Below are 17,466 nucleotides of genomic sequence, written 5' to 3' on the forward strand. Positions count from 1 at the left end.
TTGTCTATTTGCAGCTACGTTTCATTGTGGTCAGAGAAGGTGCATGGTAGGATTTCAATTTTTTTGAATTTGCTGAGACTTGCTTCATGGCCTGGCATGTGGTCAGTCCTAGAGGAAGTTCCGTGCACTGCTGAGAAGAATGTGGATTCTGCAGCTGTAGGATGGAACGTCCTGTGGGTGTCTGTGAGGTCCATTTGGTCTGTGGTGTCGATGAACTCTGTTTCCTTGCCGACTTTCTGTCTGGTTGATCTGTCCATGGCTGAAGGTGGAGTATTGAAGTCCCCCAGTACTACTGTATGGGAGTCTGTGTCTCCTTTCATTCCATTAACATTTGTTTCAAATACCCAGGTGCTCTGTAATTCGGTGCATATACATTTCTAATAGTAACATCTTGTTGAATTGACCCCTTAATCATAACATAGTGCCCTTCTTTGTTTCTCGTAACAGTTTTGTGTTAAACTATTTTGTCTTATATTTATGATGGGCTACATCAGCTCTTTTTTGGTTTCTGTTACTATGGAATATCTTTTCCATCCTTCCATTTACAGTCTGTGACTATCTTTGTTGGTGATCTGTGTTTCTTGTAGGCAGCAAATGGAGGGTTGTTTTTTAATCCATTCAGCCAGTCGGTATCTTTTTTAACTGGAGATTTGAAGCCATTCAAGGTGACTATTGATAACTAATGACTTTACCCTGCCAGTTTTTCCAAAAATATTCCTGTTTTTTACTTTTGATTTCCTTTGTATTTGGAGATTTTCTGCCTTCACTTTCTTTCATAGTGATGATCATTTTTCTGTGGGTAGCACATCCTTAGGCATCTTTTCTGAGGCTGGACTAGTGGTGACACATTGTTTCGATTTCTGTTTGTTATGGAAGGTCTTTATTTCACCTTCATTCATAAGTGGGAGCTTTGCAGGGTGCAGTATTCTGGGCTGACAGTTGTTTTCTCTGTACGACTTGGACAATATACCGCCATTCTCTCTCAGCCTGTAGGGTTTCTGATGAGAAGTTCAGTGTGAGTCTAATTGGAGATCACCTAAAGTAACCGGACATTTTCTTGTGCACATTTTGGAATCTTTGTGTTTTACTATGGAGCGTTTGACTACAATGTGTTGTGGTGAGGATCTTTTCTGGTCATGTCTGTTCTATGTTCTTCCTTTACTTGGATGTCCATTTCTTTCTCTAAACTAGGGAACTGTTCTGTAATTATTTCATGAAAAAGGCCTGTTAGTCCATTCTCTCTTTCACGCCTTGAGGAACTCTTAAGACCTGTATGCTGGGCCGTTTGATAGTACCCTATAAATCTCCCTCACTGTGTTTTAGTTTTCTGGTATCTTCTTCTTTTCGGTCTGACTGTATAATTCCAGAGATTTGTCTTCTAGTCCAAAGAGTCTTTCTTCTGCTTCACTGTGTCTGGTAAGGTTTTCCAGTGCATTTTTCGTTGTTATATTGAATTCTTCATTTCTAATATTTCATTTTGACTTCTCTTTAAGATCTCAGTTATGGGAGAAATCTTCTTTCATGTCATGTACTGATTTCATTAGTTTGTGGATTTGCTTGTGATTACTTCTAGATAATCCACGATTAATTCTTTGAATTCCATTTCTGGCATTTTTTCAATCTCTTTATCTTGATTCCCTTATTTGTTTTGGGGGCATCATGTTGTCTTCTTTGTTCTTGTTGCTTGAATTTCCGTGTTTATTATTATTAGGCATTTGTGGAAGTACTTGTTGTGTGTTTTCTCTTTGGTTTTCCCCTATGATTGCCTTTATCTTTGGAGAATGCCTCTGGCTTAGTGCTGTGTTTGTTCTTTGAGGTAATACCCAGAGGCATGTGCTGGCTGTGGCCAGGGGTTCTGCTCAGCTTCAGGAAAGGGAGTATCCGAGGTGACACCCACATTGAGCGTGGGAAATCTTTTTTCTTTTAAATCAGAGGTGAGGTTTCTTCTGCTCTGTTGACATATTTTCACACTGACCTCTCCTCAGAGGAGACCAGTGCCTGGACACTAGCCCCAGTGGGTACAGTTTACACCTGCGTTGCCACAGGAACCACACAAAGGATCTGTGTAGTCCTCAGTGTGAGCCTGGATCTCATAGCAGTGACCCTCACCAGGGAATCAGTGAGCCCCCAGTAACCGCCCACAGACCCAGCCACACCCTGCTCCGTCTCCTTGAGCCACAATGTTTTCACAGTCCCAGCACACAAAGCTCCCACAGACTCAAGCACCCAGCCCCCTGCCAGTTTTCCCAGTGAGGCTCAGGCATCTCCTCTCAGCTGTTTGCTGGGTGATCAGGCATGAGCTGGCGCAGCTGTTATGTATGTCCAAAATGGCACTTGCCCTCTGTTAGCGCGTTACAGGATGTGGTTGCTGGGAGTTTGGGGAGAAAGAAATGTGTCCCCCTCTTTTTTTCTCTAGGTTGGCTAACGGGCTCCAAGCCGCACTCACACCAGGCTCTCCCCGCAGCTTTATCCCCAGGACTGGACTGCTGCAGTCTGGTCTCACCTCACTCCAAATCTGGCGCTGAGGCTCTCGGCTGCGGGGGTCCTGAGCCGTGCGCATCCACACCTTCCACATTGGTCCACATGTCCTTCTAATCTGTGTGGTGTTCTCTCTGCTTTTTCTCCATAACTCTTCCCTGAAATTGTAGTCTCTCCACTTTTGTAAAACTATCTTTCCTTAGCCTATAGCAGTGAGCTCCTTCCCTACTCTGCCATGTTGGAAAGCCTCTGAACAAATCTTTTAAAATAAACCATTACAAGGGGTGCCATGAAGAACATTGGTTCTTACGCATAACGACTACCACAGTTTCCTACATCTTCATTGGCCAAGCATTGAGCTGTATGACACAGATCTCAGATTCTCAAGCCCTTCTGAGGAATGACACGATGAGAATGATGAACCAAATTGGGTCACGCCCTCAGTACTTTTTAGGATTTTAACTTAGAGTTGCCAGAATAATACAAAGAGCTTTTCTTTTTCTCATATCCTTTGGCAGGAGAAATGTTAATTCTCTTCACATCAGCCCTATTATTATTTGTGGTTGGTCTCATTGGTATTTTTGTGCCTCCTTAACTGGACTTCAATATTAACCACGCAGCCCTTGCATTATGTATCTGCTGTCTCTTCTCAGCACGGAGCTGTGCACCTGGTACATACATGGTAAACTTAGTGATTGAAGTTGAGGATAGTAAATAACTCTATCTTCGATGGCATGCTGGAAGTAGGAAAGGGATGAGGTGAAAGAGACCTGATGCCTTAGCAACTCAAAAGTATATTATCGCCCAACAGTGGAGAGTGGATTTGTACTTTCTGCCGAGACTTATCAAAACCGGAAGTTGAATATGATTGTGATGCTCGGAGTCACAGCTCAGAAAAACGGAAAGCTGATGGCCTCGTGAAACTAACCCCAGTAGATAAAAGGGTAAGTCTTTGGCATTTCTTTTTCTTTTTCTTTTTTTGTATGGAAAAGTAAAAAATGTAGTTTATTCAAAGATATGTATCTTCCCACAGAACAATAGCAAACAATCCAATCTAAAAGTTTAAATAAATGTAAATAACTCTAAGACACAAAATAGGCTTTTTGAACTAGAAGTTAATGAGACTAGACATTCTGAGACTACTCCCATAATAGATTAATAACCTCTGACAGATTCTTTCTGATATGGTACATAAACAGTAGGAAATATCAAAGAGTGACCTTTTTGGGATATGCTACTTTGGACTAATTTGCAAGGTCTAGTATAAAAAGGTAGTCTGAATAGTTAAAAAGCAATGGAATATCAACTGACACTACTACTCAGAAGGCTGCACTTAGGGTATCCCTACTCCATCAACAAAACCCTGTGCAGGGAGGAAATAAGTACGTATCAGAATACAAATGAATTTCCTCCCCCACACGTGCAAAAATGCTCCTCAGTTCCCAACAGGAATATCTTAGGAAAAACATCTTAAGTATAGAACCTGAGGAATCCAAGCCAAACAGAAACAGAGATCAGCCTCCTTGCCTAGGCGGACGGGGATTTAGGATAGAAGCAACCCCTCCGTGGCCACTGCAGGAGTGTGCTGTTCAGGGTGGGAGGGGTGGGAGGGGTGGGAGGGACTGGGCTCAGGCGGGGGCCTGGGCCGCACGTGCTCGCTCACCTCGCATCCTGGTGCCCACAGTGTGAACAAAATAAACCCGACAGACAGTCCTTCAACAGGTAATGCAGACTGTAACTGTAAGAACAGTGCACAGCTGTCAAAGATCTCAAAGACATGAGGATTTTCTTCTTTCACGGTGGCAGGAGTCCATGCAAGGTTTGTATGCAGCGATACAAAATACCGTAAACGTAACTTAACAGAGGTCGGAGAAAACAGAAGGAAATCCAAATTTACAAGTGGGCAGCTTCATACAAAGTTCTCCTTCCTGGGCCAGATAGAATCCTGAGCTGATAAACTGGGATTTGTGGGAGAGCTCTCTGCATCCAAAATATCCAGAGGACACTTAACTCTGGTTACTTTTCTCGAGTGACAATCAGCCACCAGAGGCAGTTCTGAAGGTGTGGCTTTGGAGACGATCTTTATAGCTTAGAGTGGCGCCCAGGTCTGGGGCCTGCTGCACCTCCTGCCGTGGAAGTGGATGCGGCGCCACCCTCTGCTTCCTCCTGGTCAGCCGGCAGCTCCTGGCTGACCCTGCACATCAGGGCTGTTGGGTGAGCCACGCCGTGGGAGGCAGCTCTGTAGAAAGGGTATGCAGGAGCTGAAGTAGGCAAGTGGCTTGATCCAGCGAGGACTCTTTCTCACAAGGAATCTGGGATAAGGCTGAGGAGAAGTAACTGCAGTTTTTATTCATCAAATGCTAAGCGTTGCCTTTGTATTCTGTTCCCAGTTCTTCTACAATTTCTTCTAGAAATCTTCTAGGAAGTCAGTGCTGCTTTAAATTTCAGTGTTTCTCCTAGTTCAGAAATCCAGAGATTCCAAAGGGTACGGATGGCCACCATAAGCCAATTCTCTGCCATAAACTTGAATTCCTGAATGAGAAACTCCAGGTCCTATAGATGAGGTGTGTGTGTTCATGCAGTACACTTGGGCAGCTCTAGCTGGTTAGCCTCATCCTCTGGGGCCCCATTGACGCTTCAGGGCCCTGAGTCAGGCACTAAGGATTACACTTTTAGAGGTGTTTTCTGGTTTTTAAACTGGACAAGTTAGAATATGTATTCTTTATGTAGCCTGAGGTTTTCACATTTAGTCTACCTTGAGCTAGTTTATTTCCACCATCGGTAAGATTTCTTCCTCTGAATTTGTTGTGAAGTAGTGCTGATGAGATAGGTTTTTCTGTTCACCTTTCCTAGGGAAAAAATGCTAGTCTTCAGCCAAGTAAAACCAGGTTTACACATAAAAGTCCACTGATAAATTTAACTGCAATTCACCCTGAAAGCTGCTAGGTCAAGACTTTTACTGAAAACCTCCTTTGCTAAGTCCCTAAGCTGAACGATCAGTCTGAGTGTCGCTATGCAGGAGGGGCATAAATGCTGCCTGGTGATGACCCACAGGGTTTCCGGATGTCAGCTGAGTGTGTTCTACAGGCAGGGAAGGGTCTCAGGACCAGACGCACCAGAGATGTCTCCATGTCTGTGTCTCTTCATAGATACTGCTTCAGGGATTCACAGAACAGTACACAAAGGACTTCTAATAGATTCTGAGCAATGTAGTTTTTGTTAATTTAATGGCAGAAATTAGTCTTAAATTGTTAAGCAGTAGAATTCAGTTGGTAATTGGGAAATAGAAAATTCCAGGTTCAATGTTTTTCATCTATTCATCTGGTTTTAATGTTTATTCTAGTATTTTGAGACCTGTGAGAATGTTGTTGAAAATAATCTGTGACTTGACTTCGTATTTTTATTTTTCCTTAGAAGTGTGAACGCCTACTTTTATTTCTTTATTGCCATGAAATGAGTCTTGCTTTTCAAGATCCTGTTCCTTTAACTGTAAGTAGTAATGTCATCTTGTGCATGTTTACACAGTGGTTCGTCTGAATTCTTACCATTACATACCATTTTTCAATAGTTTCTTCTATCTAGTTCAAATCTTAAAGTTGACTAATACATACTAAACTTTTAACAAACTGGATAAAAACTATACTTAAAATCTCAAGTATTCTCTCATCTCACTTACTTTACCTACCATTCTCTAGAGTGATTTGTCAGTCGTCTCCCTCCTGGATATGGATATTATAGATCCTAAGCTGTTGGAAAAGACTTCTATTTGAGATTAAACCACACCCCCAAATTTTCTGTACATATTTGAATTGTAGGTCCATATTTCAAGTAATGAGTAGCTTTTTTTTTTTTTTTTAATTTATTTATTTGAAAGGCACAGTTAGAACGAGAGAGATTCCATCCGCTGTCTGACACTCCAAATGGCTGCAACGGCCAGAGCTGGGCCATTCCGCTACCATGGCCATCTCCCACTGCCTTCCCAGCGGTATTAGCAGAGACTTGGATCATAAATGGAGCAGCTGGGACTTAAACTGGCTCTCATATAGGATACCAGCACTGCAGATGTCGGCACTGCAGGTGGCGGCTTTACCCCCTAAGCCATAACACAAGTTCCAGTAAATAGCTTTCATAATAGGAAAAAGATGAGCAAGGGATGTGTATGTTCACCATTAAGAGCAAACAGGTTCATGTTGAACATCTAATATGACTTTAGATCATTACATAGTGCTAGAAAAGGCTTATTTACTATCCAAGACATTTTAGTCTTCTGTCCAGTTTGATAAGTTTTTTTTTAAAAAAATATTTTATTTGAAAGGTCTACTTTCAGAGAGGTGGAGAGAAACCAAGATCTTCCATTTGCTGGGTCACTCCTCTAATGGCCTGCAACAGCCAGAAGTAGGCTGATCCGATGCCAGGAGCTTCTTCTGGGTCTCCCATGTGGGTGCAGGGGCCTGCCGCGGACCGGCTCTCGCGGAGTCACAAGACCGAGGGAGAACGAGAGGACGAAGGGCCAGGAGAGTCAGGAATCGGCGGGGAAATGACAGACAGACACACACGTTATGTGTATGTTACTGCTGCGATTTATTGTAGTAAGGCTTGGGTTTATATAGTAAAGGACAATGCTACAGGCAAATGTAAAACTTTTATCACAAAGGTTGACAAAATGAGTTAAAACAATGATGTCATATGAGTGGTTTTATGAGGAACATAGTGGGGACATTGTTTTTAGACAATTTACGGAGGATGAGAATTGACCTTTGGCTTAGTTTCGTTTTCTGAGGATGAGAATTGACCTTTGGCTTAGTTTCGTTTTATGAACTGTTTAGGGGAATTACTACCCAAAGTTTTGCTTGCCTTTAGATACTTGGAGATAATCCCTGAGCAACCTTAACATTTTTCTGTCACTATAATGGGAACCTAATGATATGTTTTGACTTGCATTCCTAGCTCCCTCGTAAATAGCTTTAGTAAACAGAGGGGCAAAGATTGTTTGAATTTCTCCATAATCTTATGGGAAACGTTAACTTCTTTTTCTTGATTTTTTTGTTTCTGATAATTGTGAGAGCAAGCAGTAAAGTGTAAACACAGCTGGTAGATAATGCATAATGAGATCATCAACAGAGCAGAGACACGGTGTCCCCAAAATCAGCAAGGACAGTCTTCGGCTCCCCTAATGTGAGTCGGGGGTCATTACAACCGCGGACTGCACAGGAACCGCCTGAGGCCCCACTCCAACAGAGCGCTAACCTCAAACCCTGCAGCCTTAGACCCCCGACGCAGCAACATCTTGCCACGCAGTTATCACAGCTGTGGGCGTGGCAGGGGCCCAAGCACTTGGGCCATCTTCTACTGCTTTCTCATGCCATAAGAGAGCTGAATTGGAAGTGGAACAGCCAGGTCTTGAACCAAAACCCGTATGAGATGCTGCCACTGCAGGCATCGGCTTTACCTGCTTTGTCACAGCACTGGCCCCCCCGTTTAATAAGTTAGAAAATTTAATGCAGAGTTGAACAAACCTAGTAACTACATACAGCTGATGATACAGGCTGAGCATCAGCTGCTTTCCTTGAGAATAAGTTTTGAGGACCTGAGTTAGGAAGAAAACATTTGAGTAAAAAGGCCTTTCACAGACAAAAGACATAGTGTAAGGTAGTCAAATGAAAGATATATGTAACACCCGTAGAAACTTTACAACTGTAAGCTAGAATTGGCACTTCTATGATCTTGGCCTACTGTTAACATTTGGTATTAAAACATTGTACAAATTAAGAGAGGGAATAGAAGAGTTGCGAACAGGTGCAAGAACGGGTGGAGTGAAAAGTATCAGTGTCTTCCTAAATCTGTGTAAATGAAATACATGAAATTTGTACACCTTAAATAAGCCCCTTTTTCTTAATGTATATTATCTTACATACTATTTACAAATTCCATTGAATTGCCAGGATTCTCTATTTGGAATATGAAGAGACTAAAGTTTCCCAGGGTTAAGTAATTTTCCCAGGATATGCTATTGAGCAGTAGAACTAGGTCTCAAACTCAAGATTCAAAACCTTGTTCACCACATTTTATAATATATGCAGCAAAAGCATGTCAAATCCTATTAGAAGTCATACTCTTTTTCTAGTAATTTGCTTTTTGTTTCATGATGAAGAGGGAAACAGTATATGTAAGTGGGACTACTTCTCACTGAAAGTAACTGGGGCTGGGCTGGTGCCGCGGCTCAGTTGGCTAATCCTCCACTTTGCAGCGCCGGCACACCAGGTTCTAGTCCCGGTCGGGCGCCGGATTCTGTCCCAGTTGCTCCTCTTCCAGTCCAGCTCTCTGCTGTGGCCAGGGAGTGCAGTGGAGGATGACCAAGTGCTTGGGCCCTGCACCCCATGGGAGACCAGGAGAAGCACCTGGCTCCTGCCTGCGCCAGCCGCAGTGGCCATTGGAGGGTGAACCAATGGCAAAGGAAGACCTTTCTCTCTCTCTCTCTCTCTCTCACTCACTGTCCACTCTGCCCGTCAAAAAAATAAAGAAAGAAAAAAAGAAAGTAACTAGGGCTGGCAATGTGGCATAGTGGGTAAATGCACTGCCCTCAGTGCCAGCATCCCATATGGGCGCCAGTTCAAGTCCCGGCTGCTCCCCTTCCGATCCAGCTCCCTGCTATGGCCTGGGAAAGCAGTGGAAGGTAGCTCAAATCCTTGGGCCCCTGCACCCGTGTGGGAGACCTGGACGAAGCTCCTGGCTTCAGGTTAGCTCCAGCCGTTGCGGCCATCTGGGTAGTAAACCATTGGATGGAATACCTGGAATACCTGTGTCTGTCTGTCTCTCCCTCTGTCTTCCCCTTTTAGGTAACTCTGCCTTTCAAATAAATCTTTAAAAAAAAAAAAAGTAACTGAAGGGTGGGTGTTTGGTGGAACAGATGAGCCCGTGTTTGCATCTTTTGTTGAAGGGCCTGCGCATGTGTCTAGTCCCAGCTTCCTGCTCTAGTATGTGCCCCGGGGGGCAGCAGTGATGGCTTACGTGTTTGGTTGTGCGAAACTTGAATTGAGCTCCTGGCTTCTGGCCACTGTAAGCATTTGGGAAGTGATCAACAGGTGGTACTTGTTTGTCTCTCCCTATATCAAATACATAAAGCAATTCATAAAAATTAGCCTTTTTAAACTGTAATGTAAATTCACATTGTTATCTCAGAAACTAAAAAGGAAAAATAGAAAGATAGAAGGAAGAAGGGCTGCAGGGAGGGAGAAAGGGAGGAGGGGCATGTTTTGTTTTATGGTTGTATGTACAAGTTACATTGAATTACAATTAATTAAAATTAAAATTTTTGGAAGAAGTCACACAAACCCATGTGTGGAAGGCAGTCGGCACTTTTACATGTTGCTGAATTTAGGTTTCCTTGCTGATAACAAAATAGTACCCAGAAAAGCAATGAGAACAACCCTATTCAATGTCACTTCCTGTAGAATCTGTTTAAGACCAGGTAGAATTGAGATATTTGTATTATAACACTTCATTTATTTTGAAAGGTGCCTGATTATTACAAAATAATTAAAAACCCAATGGATTTGTCAACCATTAAGAAAAGACTACAAGAAGATTATCCCATGTACACAAAGCCTGAAGATTTTGTTGCTGATTTTAGGCTTATCTTTCAAAACTGTGCTGAATTCAATGAGGTGAGTTGAGGCAAACAAAGCAGTTATAATTTCAATGTGAAAGTAATCTTACACACATTATGACCAAATGAAGAAACCATGATTGTTACGTATTAGAATAAATTGCAGCAGTGAATGTGGCTCTGGCAATGAAAGAGGTAGTTAGGAAAACTTTGTCCACATTTATATTCAAAGATTTATTATATGCTGAGTAAAAATATAAATTAGAGCTAGCTGATAATTTATAAAATATTTTTATCAGACATGGAATTATTTTTTCTCATTCTCAGCTTTATTTTTGACACAAGGCACTTGTAGACTTCTTTTTCATGTTAATCAAGAAATACTGATTGTGGTCATACAGCTCTAACTTGAAGATTCTTTAAGATTGTCTCATCTGTCAGACACAGCTCTTGTTCATGGTTTGTGTTCTGGGTTTGTTACTCATTCTGGAGTGTGCTTTTCTCTTAGGTGAGCCTGTGTTGGCAGCATCTCATGGATCTGTCTTTGGCAATTCAGTCTTTCTATTACCTCCCCATTTTAGAACAATCCAGATAGGTCAGGTCTTTGATTTCCTTTTCAGCTGACTTGCCGTAGACTTTGTTCTGCCCCAGACTAATATGTAGTTTACATTTATGACTGTGCGCAAGCATCTTCCATCTCAGGTGATCAGAACTGCAAGTTATTTGTTACTTTTATTAACTGTCTGAAATGTCAGTCTTTATTTTTTAATTCTTTTTATTTTCATCCAACAGCCTGATTCAGAAGTAGCCAATGCTGGTATAAAACTTGAAAGCTATTTTGAAGAACTTCTAAAGAACCTTTATCCAGAAAAAAGATTTCCTAAGCTAGAATTCAGGAATGAATCTGAAGATAATAAATTTAGTGATGATTCAGACGATGACTTTGTGCAGCCCCGGAAGAAGCGCCTCAAAAGCATCGAGGAACGCCAGATGCTTAAATAAGCCGCACCATGCGTTGGCATGTGGCTGGTTTACAATTTGTTTTCCAAAACACTTGTCAGTAATTCAACACCAATACAAACAGGAGTTTGTGACCTCTCTGCTCTCTTGTCTTTGATGTTCGGTAGACTTTGATTTCCTTAATAACCCATTTCTTCTAACCTCTTATTAAAGAAGGAAATGGATGGCATGGAAGGAAGAAAATGTCCTAGCAAGGAAGAAAGCTCAACAATAAAAGACATTCTCATTTCATGGATTTCAGAGCGTCGGTCTGGAGTGATAGCTACTATAGAAAGGAAATAGACTTTGTATGAACTTTGTGTTGAAAATTTAATGTGGTTTGAATGTGTGCGTTAGTCCATGTTTAGCAAATTAATACCACTGCCCATGAGTTACGACCCAAACACAAGTTAAGCGTTCTTTGTTAAGAGCAGTGCTCATGAACTTTCATGAGTGGTAAGCGTTCTATCCAGGACGGTGACTGGTACAACAGAAGGGCAGATTAGATGCTGTTAAGATGGCACCTCCTAGTATGTTTGTGTAAGATGGGAATTGTATTAAAAGATCAGGAAATCCAGTGTTTGATTTCTGTTTTTATCGTGTCTATAGAGGTGTTTGTTATAGCAGATCTCCAAGGCCTTTTTACATACATTTCTAGATTAGATTTTCTTCAGCTTCTACTGAGGGAAGTTAAGTGTGCACATGTTTGATTTAGCTGTGTTGTCTGTGTGGTTTGTTGTTTGTGTTAGCTGCGCAGGTGTGATCCTTTTAAAGCAAACCTCATTGTTGGCAGTATGGCTTTCAGTGATTCTCAAAATACAATGTGCACCGTATGTGATGTGAAGTTTGATCAACATATCTTACTGGGCATTAAATATAAGTTCCTCTGAAGGGGACTAATTTTTGTGGTTTTCATCTGTCTTGATGTTTGGAATGAAAATGTGTTGTAGGATTTCGGAGCAGACAATTAGGGGAAATTATAATGAAATTGTCATTTTATTTCCTGAGGTCTCCATCTCCCCACCCCACCCTCTTTATTTACTTTTATTTTTTATTTTTTTTTAAGAATCACAGTCTGAGCCTTAATGTTTAATCTGACTTAATTTTGAATTCCAGTTTCCTGGTACAGAATCCTATCACCTCAGAACAGCATATTAGTGGCCAGGCTCAGCTGGTTTAACTGACATACATTTATTTCTTCTATGTACTCTGTTTTCTAGGATCTGATGAACTGTCAAAGGAGGAAACTAAATTATAGAAGAAAATTGTCATAATCAAAATTTGACAATATACACATGAGTATTTTTAGTTTGCTAAAGCATACACTTAGTAATAAAACATTACAGCTAATATTTGACTGGAGGAAATATAGAGTAAAAATACAGCTGACTTGAATGCTCTTCTGAATTTATCACCTCCCATGGAAGAAGCACAGAGGACTTTTATGCAGAGGGCATTGCTTCTGAAATGAACAAGTTTGACAATATTTTGCGGAGAATTCATTGGGTTTCAGGTATTGCTAAGCTAATTTACTAGCAATATCTCTATTTTTGTATATACTGAGATCTTGTGCATAATGTCACTTATGTATTAGTTGTTTAAAAAGACTTACTTTCCCAAGTATGTGTTACACCATGATGAGTACTATCTTGAATATGCTTTTGACATTTATTTTCCAAAGATGGTTTGAACAAATACTTTTTTTTTTTTTGCTTGTAGCGTTTTAGTACAGCATTCATGGCACTTTCGCTAATAAGTTTATTGCTGGCATTGTTTGTTCCATATTTTTCTCCTGAATTAAAACTAAGCAATATGAGTAAATTATTTTGAAAATCCACAAAGGGCAGTTGGGATTAGGAGAGAAAAAATTATTTCCTGAATGTATCTGAGCCAGAATGTCTACTAACATGAATTATCAGTATTATCTTTGTGCCACTTTCTTTTCTGATACAGTATTTCTTTTACCCTTAGAGTTTGCTAAGTGAATACAGTTAAAAGCCATCCTTCTTGTAGTCATATGTAATATAATCCTATTAAATGTAAATGCTCTGTTTTTTCTCTCCAAGTGCCCTCTTGTAACGATCTCTCAATTCTGGGACTTTATTAAGTGCCTGTGGGCGTGCCCAGGTGAATCCCAGCTAAGCAGTCCTTGAATTCGAATACAAACAAGCTATAAAAGAAGCCTGACTGCACTTGACACTGATTAAGAGAGCGTGTCCCAAAAAATCGGTACGAGTCAAGCAGGCTTGACCTCAGCTTGCACACACTAACATTCACCTCTGAAACCTTGGTGCAGTTGCTGCAGGATTCACAGGATCGTGTTCTTGGTGAGTGCTCTTGCATGAGGAGACCGTGTGGAAGCGGTGCCTGCTTCATTCCAGCTGAGCAGTGTTCTTAGATGCCAGGACCTCAGTCTTTCTGGCAATGCAATAAGGAACCCAAGGACACAGGCAGAAAGACAGACAGACTGAAACCATAATAAAAGTAGTTTAATATCAGTAACTGGCCATCCATTCATTTTCTTCAGAGTTTCTGCTCTTCCTTTGGTCGCTATCCCTCCCCAAGCTAAACAACAGGCTTTGTGGTTTACTACCACAAAGATTTTAACTAAGGAATGCAAAGGGAGTTAGCATGCAGGCTCATCTTTGAGTTTAGCATTGAAAGTCCTGTGCTGTTACTATACTTAACATTTCCATGGAGAGATGAGAAACTTTTGCTGAGACCTCACCCAAATTGTGGATCCCTTGAATCAGTTGCTATGTGTGAACAAAAGATTTTTAAGTTTAAATTGAACTACATTTTCTATTTGTAATTGTTATGAGAGGAGTTGAGTGATCTAATTGGCCATTAAGATTATTGACATGACCATGAGTTCAGTTCTCTAATTTCTTATGGAGCTCTTTTTAAATAACCACATACATATTTTTAGAAGTATTTTATAACCTATGTAAATTAGCTGATGTAAGTTCCCATCCAAGATGAAGGTACAATAAGTCCTGATGCACGTTGGGAACTCATGTCCCAGAGTGAGAGTGCTAGCCAGTTGGATCACCAACTTCTTTGTCCATGAAGGCTTAACGTATCGTGAAGGACATCGAGGCAACAGTCTGTTGTTTTACTTTGGGGGTCAGACTGGTGATCTTCATTTTAATAAAAGTGAACTTTGGACTTCGGAGAATACCGTAAGAATTTCAGTAATTCCAGAATATTGTATCAGTCATTTGAAACTAGCAGTCCTTCCTTACTACCTCTGTATGTTCCTATGAGTGTAACTTTGATACATAAAGGGAGAATCTTCTATAAACAAATGTAATAGGAAAATTTTTTAATCTAATGTATGTATTTCACCAGCTTTAAAAGATGGAAAAAAAGGGTGAGTGGGGGGTATCTTCAGCTGATGATTTTTCTCCTTGAAGGATCCCAGCCTCTTGGTGTATGAGAGCCAAAGATAGTATGAAAAATCCTAGTTTGAGTTGTTTCCAGGAAGACAGACTGGGGACCATCAACATGCTTGTTTGCCAAGTTTCCCTGTGTTCATGGAGTCTCATCACAACTATTTTGAAATAACATTATTGCATTTTTAATACACCTTCTCCTGTTTGATTGCAAAATTAGTTTTTAAATAGAATTAAGTCAAACATTTAGCAAAAGCGTCTTCCCACATTTTGAAATGTGCTGTGGAAGAAAGATTATTTTAACATTGTCTTCTATATATCAGAATTGTTGAAAATGTATTTCCCTTCCCATCTTCTCATGCCTTTTCCCTAAGACAAGTGAGCCAGAAAATGCAGGAATCTTTCTACCGCAGAAGCCAAGTTGTCAGCCTTGTCACGGTGGGCAGTGTGGAGAGGATGGAATATACGGATCAACCGCAGGAGAACATTTCTCACCCCTGGCATGATAATGTACTGTCTTGGGGAATGGCATTTTCCCAAAGAAAACCCAGGTGTTCCAGACCAGACTTCCACAGTGATGATTATGTAATTTTAGGCATCTACAAGTGAGTGCTAAGAAAGCCTCCTGTGCAAACAGTCACAAATAAAGGTTTTGGCATTCATTTCATTTTTCAGAAGATGTCTTTGCCATTATAGACTACAGGTTATGACTGTTAAATTCTCATGTAATTATTTAGATAAATTAAGCTTTTATTGTATAAAGCAAAACACAGTTGTACAGATACTCCAGTACATGACCCTTTTTAATATCTCACCAGTATCACCTCTTGGTTCTTTTAGTGGTCAGTGAAGGTACTCCAAAAAGTTTTCTCAGGTAAGTGACTTCAATTTCTACTAGTAGTGTATGTCCCTTAGCATAGTTAATAGTGTTATCCTGGTTTTGTCATTGAATGAGTCGTTTGCTATAGGTTACTGTCTTCTCAGAAGCCTAGTTGCCAGGTAGTGCTGTAAGACCCCCCCCCGAGTTCTGAAACCTTTGGGCACATGCATGTTGGAGTCTCTCCTTGGTCCTTGGATTACTGGTTTTCAGTCACTGCTGATTATAAATTGAGATTTTTAGAAAGGATTTGTAGTGGGTTATTTAGCTAGCCCTACAAGTGTAGCTGAGACATCCTCACATGTGAAATATTTTGTCCTGAATCTTAAGAATCATCTTTAATTATAGCTGCTATAAGCTATGTATAGCCTGAAGCCTAGTGATGTTTTTTAAAGCTCAAGACCAAAAACTGAGAGACCACAGAGCTCACTGCAGTCAGGCTTCCTTGTTTGTAGACTCTGCATGAGCTCACTCAAAACTGCTCTTTTCCCCAGCAATAAAACAGAACTATTTAGAGCAAATACCTTGTATCTGGTAGAAGACAAGTGCTCTAGGTGTGACTGTACATTTATGGATAGTATTCTGATCCAGCTCCCTGCCAGTGCTCCTGGTGGGCAGCAGAGCAGATGGCCCAGGTCCTTGGGCCCCTGCACCTACGTGGAAAACCCAGAGGAGGCTCCAGCCTTCGGCCTGGCCCGGCCCTGGCCATTGTGACCATTTCGGGAATAAATCTCTGGTTGGAGGATCAATCTTTGCCTTTCAAATAAACAAATTTGAATGACCATACTATTTAAGCATATTTTTGTGAATCACCAGTTTTTATAAAATTATGGCATAGTTTAAATATGCTAATTTGAACTAAATGACTATTCTAGTTTTTAGGAAGGCCTAATAATACCAGCCCAAGTTCTTGCTGTAGTTAGATCACATTTATTTGCTATTGTGAGGTCTCTAAGACTAACAGATGATCCAGGATGAAAGGCTATCCTCCCTCCACCTTTTCCCATTCATCCTCCTTTCCCTTCACAGATTTATTTACTTATTTGATCTCACTTTTTTTTGACAGGCAGAGTGGATAGCGAGAGAGAAAGGTCTCCCTTTGCCGTTGGTTCACCTTCCAATGGCCGACGCGGCCTGCACACCGCACTGATCCGAAGGCAGGAGCCAGGTGCTTCTCCTGGTCTCCCATGGGGTGCAGGGCCCAAGCACTTGGGCCATCCTCCCCTGCACTCCCAGGCCACAGCAGAGAGCTGGCCTGGAAGAGGGGCAACCAGGACAGAATCTGGCGCCCCGACCAGGGCTAGAACCCGGTGTGCCAGCGCCACTAGGTGGAGGATTAGCCTTTTGAGCCATGGCACCGGCCCTATTTACTTACTTGAAAGGCAGAAGCAGGATCTTCCGTTTGCTGGTTCACTCACCAAATGGCTGGCAGAAGCCAGGAGCTTGTTGACCGTCTCCCACGTTGGTGGCAGGGACCCAAGGATATGGGGCATCTTTTGCTTTCCCAGGCCCATGAGCTGGTACCTACACAAGAAGTGCAGCAGCCGGGACTCGAACTGGCTGTATGAGATGCTTGTGCTGCATGCGGCAGCTTAACCTGCTGCACCACAATGCCAGTCAGGTTTAGTGGGTAGATACTTTGTTCTGGCTCCTAGGAGACAGCGATGTCACAATGGTCTGGTTCCTACCACCTTCTTGGATACAGTCCCAACCCCAGCCACTGTTGGCATTTAGGGGGTGAACCAGCTAATGGGAGCTCCCTCTCTGCCGCCTTAAATGAGTAAGGTCAACGTATAATTAGTTTATTCATAATCTGTTTATTCCCTTGTAGCATACAAGTTGTTTAAGATGTACTTGTCTTCTCATTGACATGGCTGTACAGGTCTTCATTTAATTTGCTGGACAAAGAAATGAGTTAGTCAATATCATCTGGCAGTAGAAAGTTTTTTTAAACAAGATTCTAGTCTAACACAGCATTAGAAAAAACATTATAGATACACCTTTAGTGGTTTTCTTTTGATTTACCAGGTCCATTAAAATGAATTTCTTAAGAATGGACACAACTATTTAAAGACCAGGTCAGTTCATCCAGTAAACACTGGGGGATGTTG

General features: G+C 41.4%; 1 protein-coding gene and 1 pseudogene across 2 annotated transcripts in view; one reads left to right on the plus strand and one right to left on the minus strand.

Annotated features, from left to right (window-relative positions):
• Positions 1–15,067, plus strand: part of TRIM24 (tripartite motif containing 24) — a 108,814-nt gene extending 93,747 nt beyond the window's left edge. For both annotated transcript variants that reach the window (XM_062199756.1, XM_062200320.1), the window contains exons 16-19: positions 3,290–3,422; positions 5,893–5,967; positions 9,993–10,142; positions 10,877–15,067. In XM_062199756.1, the coding sequence (XP_062055740.1) occupies positions 3,290–3,422; positions 5,893–5,967; positions 9,993–10,142; positions 10,877–11,086 (568 nt within the window). In that variant the 3' untranslated portion in view covers positions 11,087–15,067. The remainder of the gene's footprint in view (positions 1–3,289; positions 3,423–5,892; positions 5,968–9,992; positions 10,143–10,876) is intronic.
• LOC133763873 (deubiquitinase DESI2-like) lies at positions 4,561–5,609 on the minus strand (annotated as a pseudogene).
• Positions 15,068–17,466: the final 2,399 nt, after the last annotated feature.

This window comes from Lepus europaeus, chromosome 1 (assembly GCF_033115175.1).
Source record: "Lepus europaeus isolate LE1 chromosome 1, mLepTim1.pri, whole genome shotgun sequence".
NCBI classification, from domain to species: Eukaryota; Metazoa; Chordata; class Mammalia; order Lagomorpha; family Leporidae; genus Lepus; species Lepus europaeus.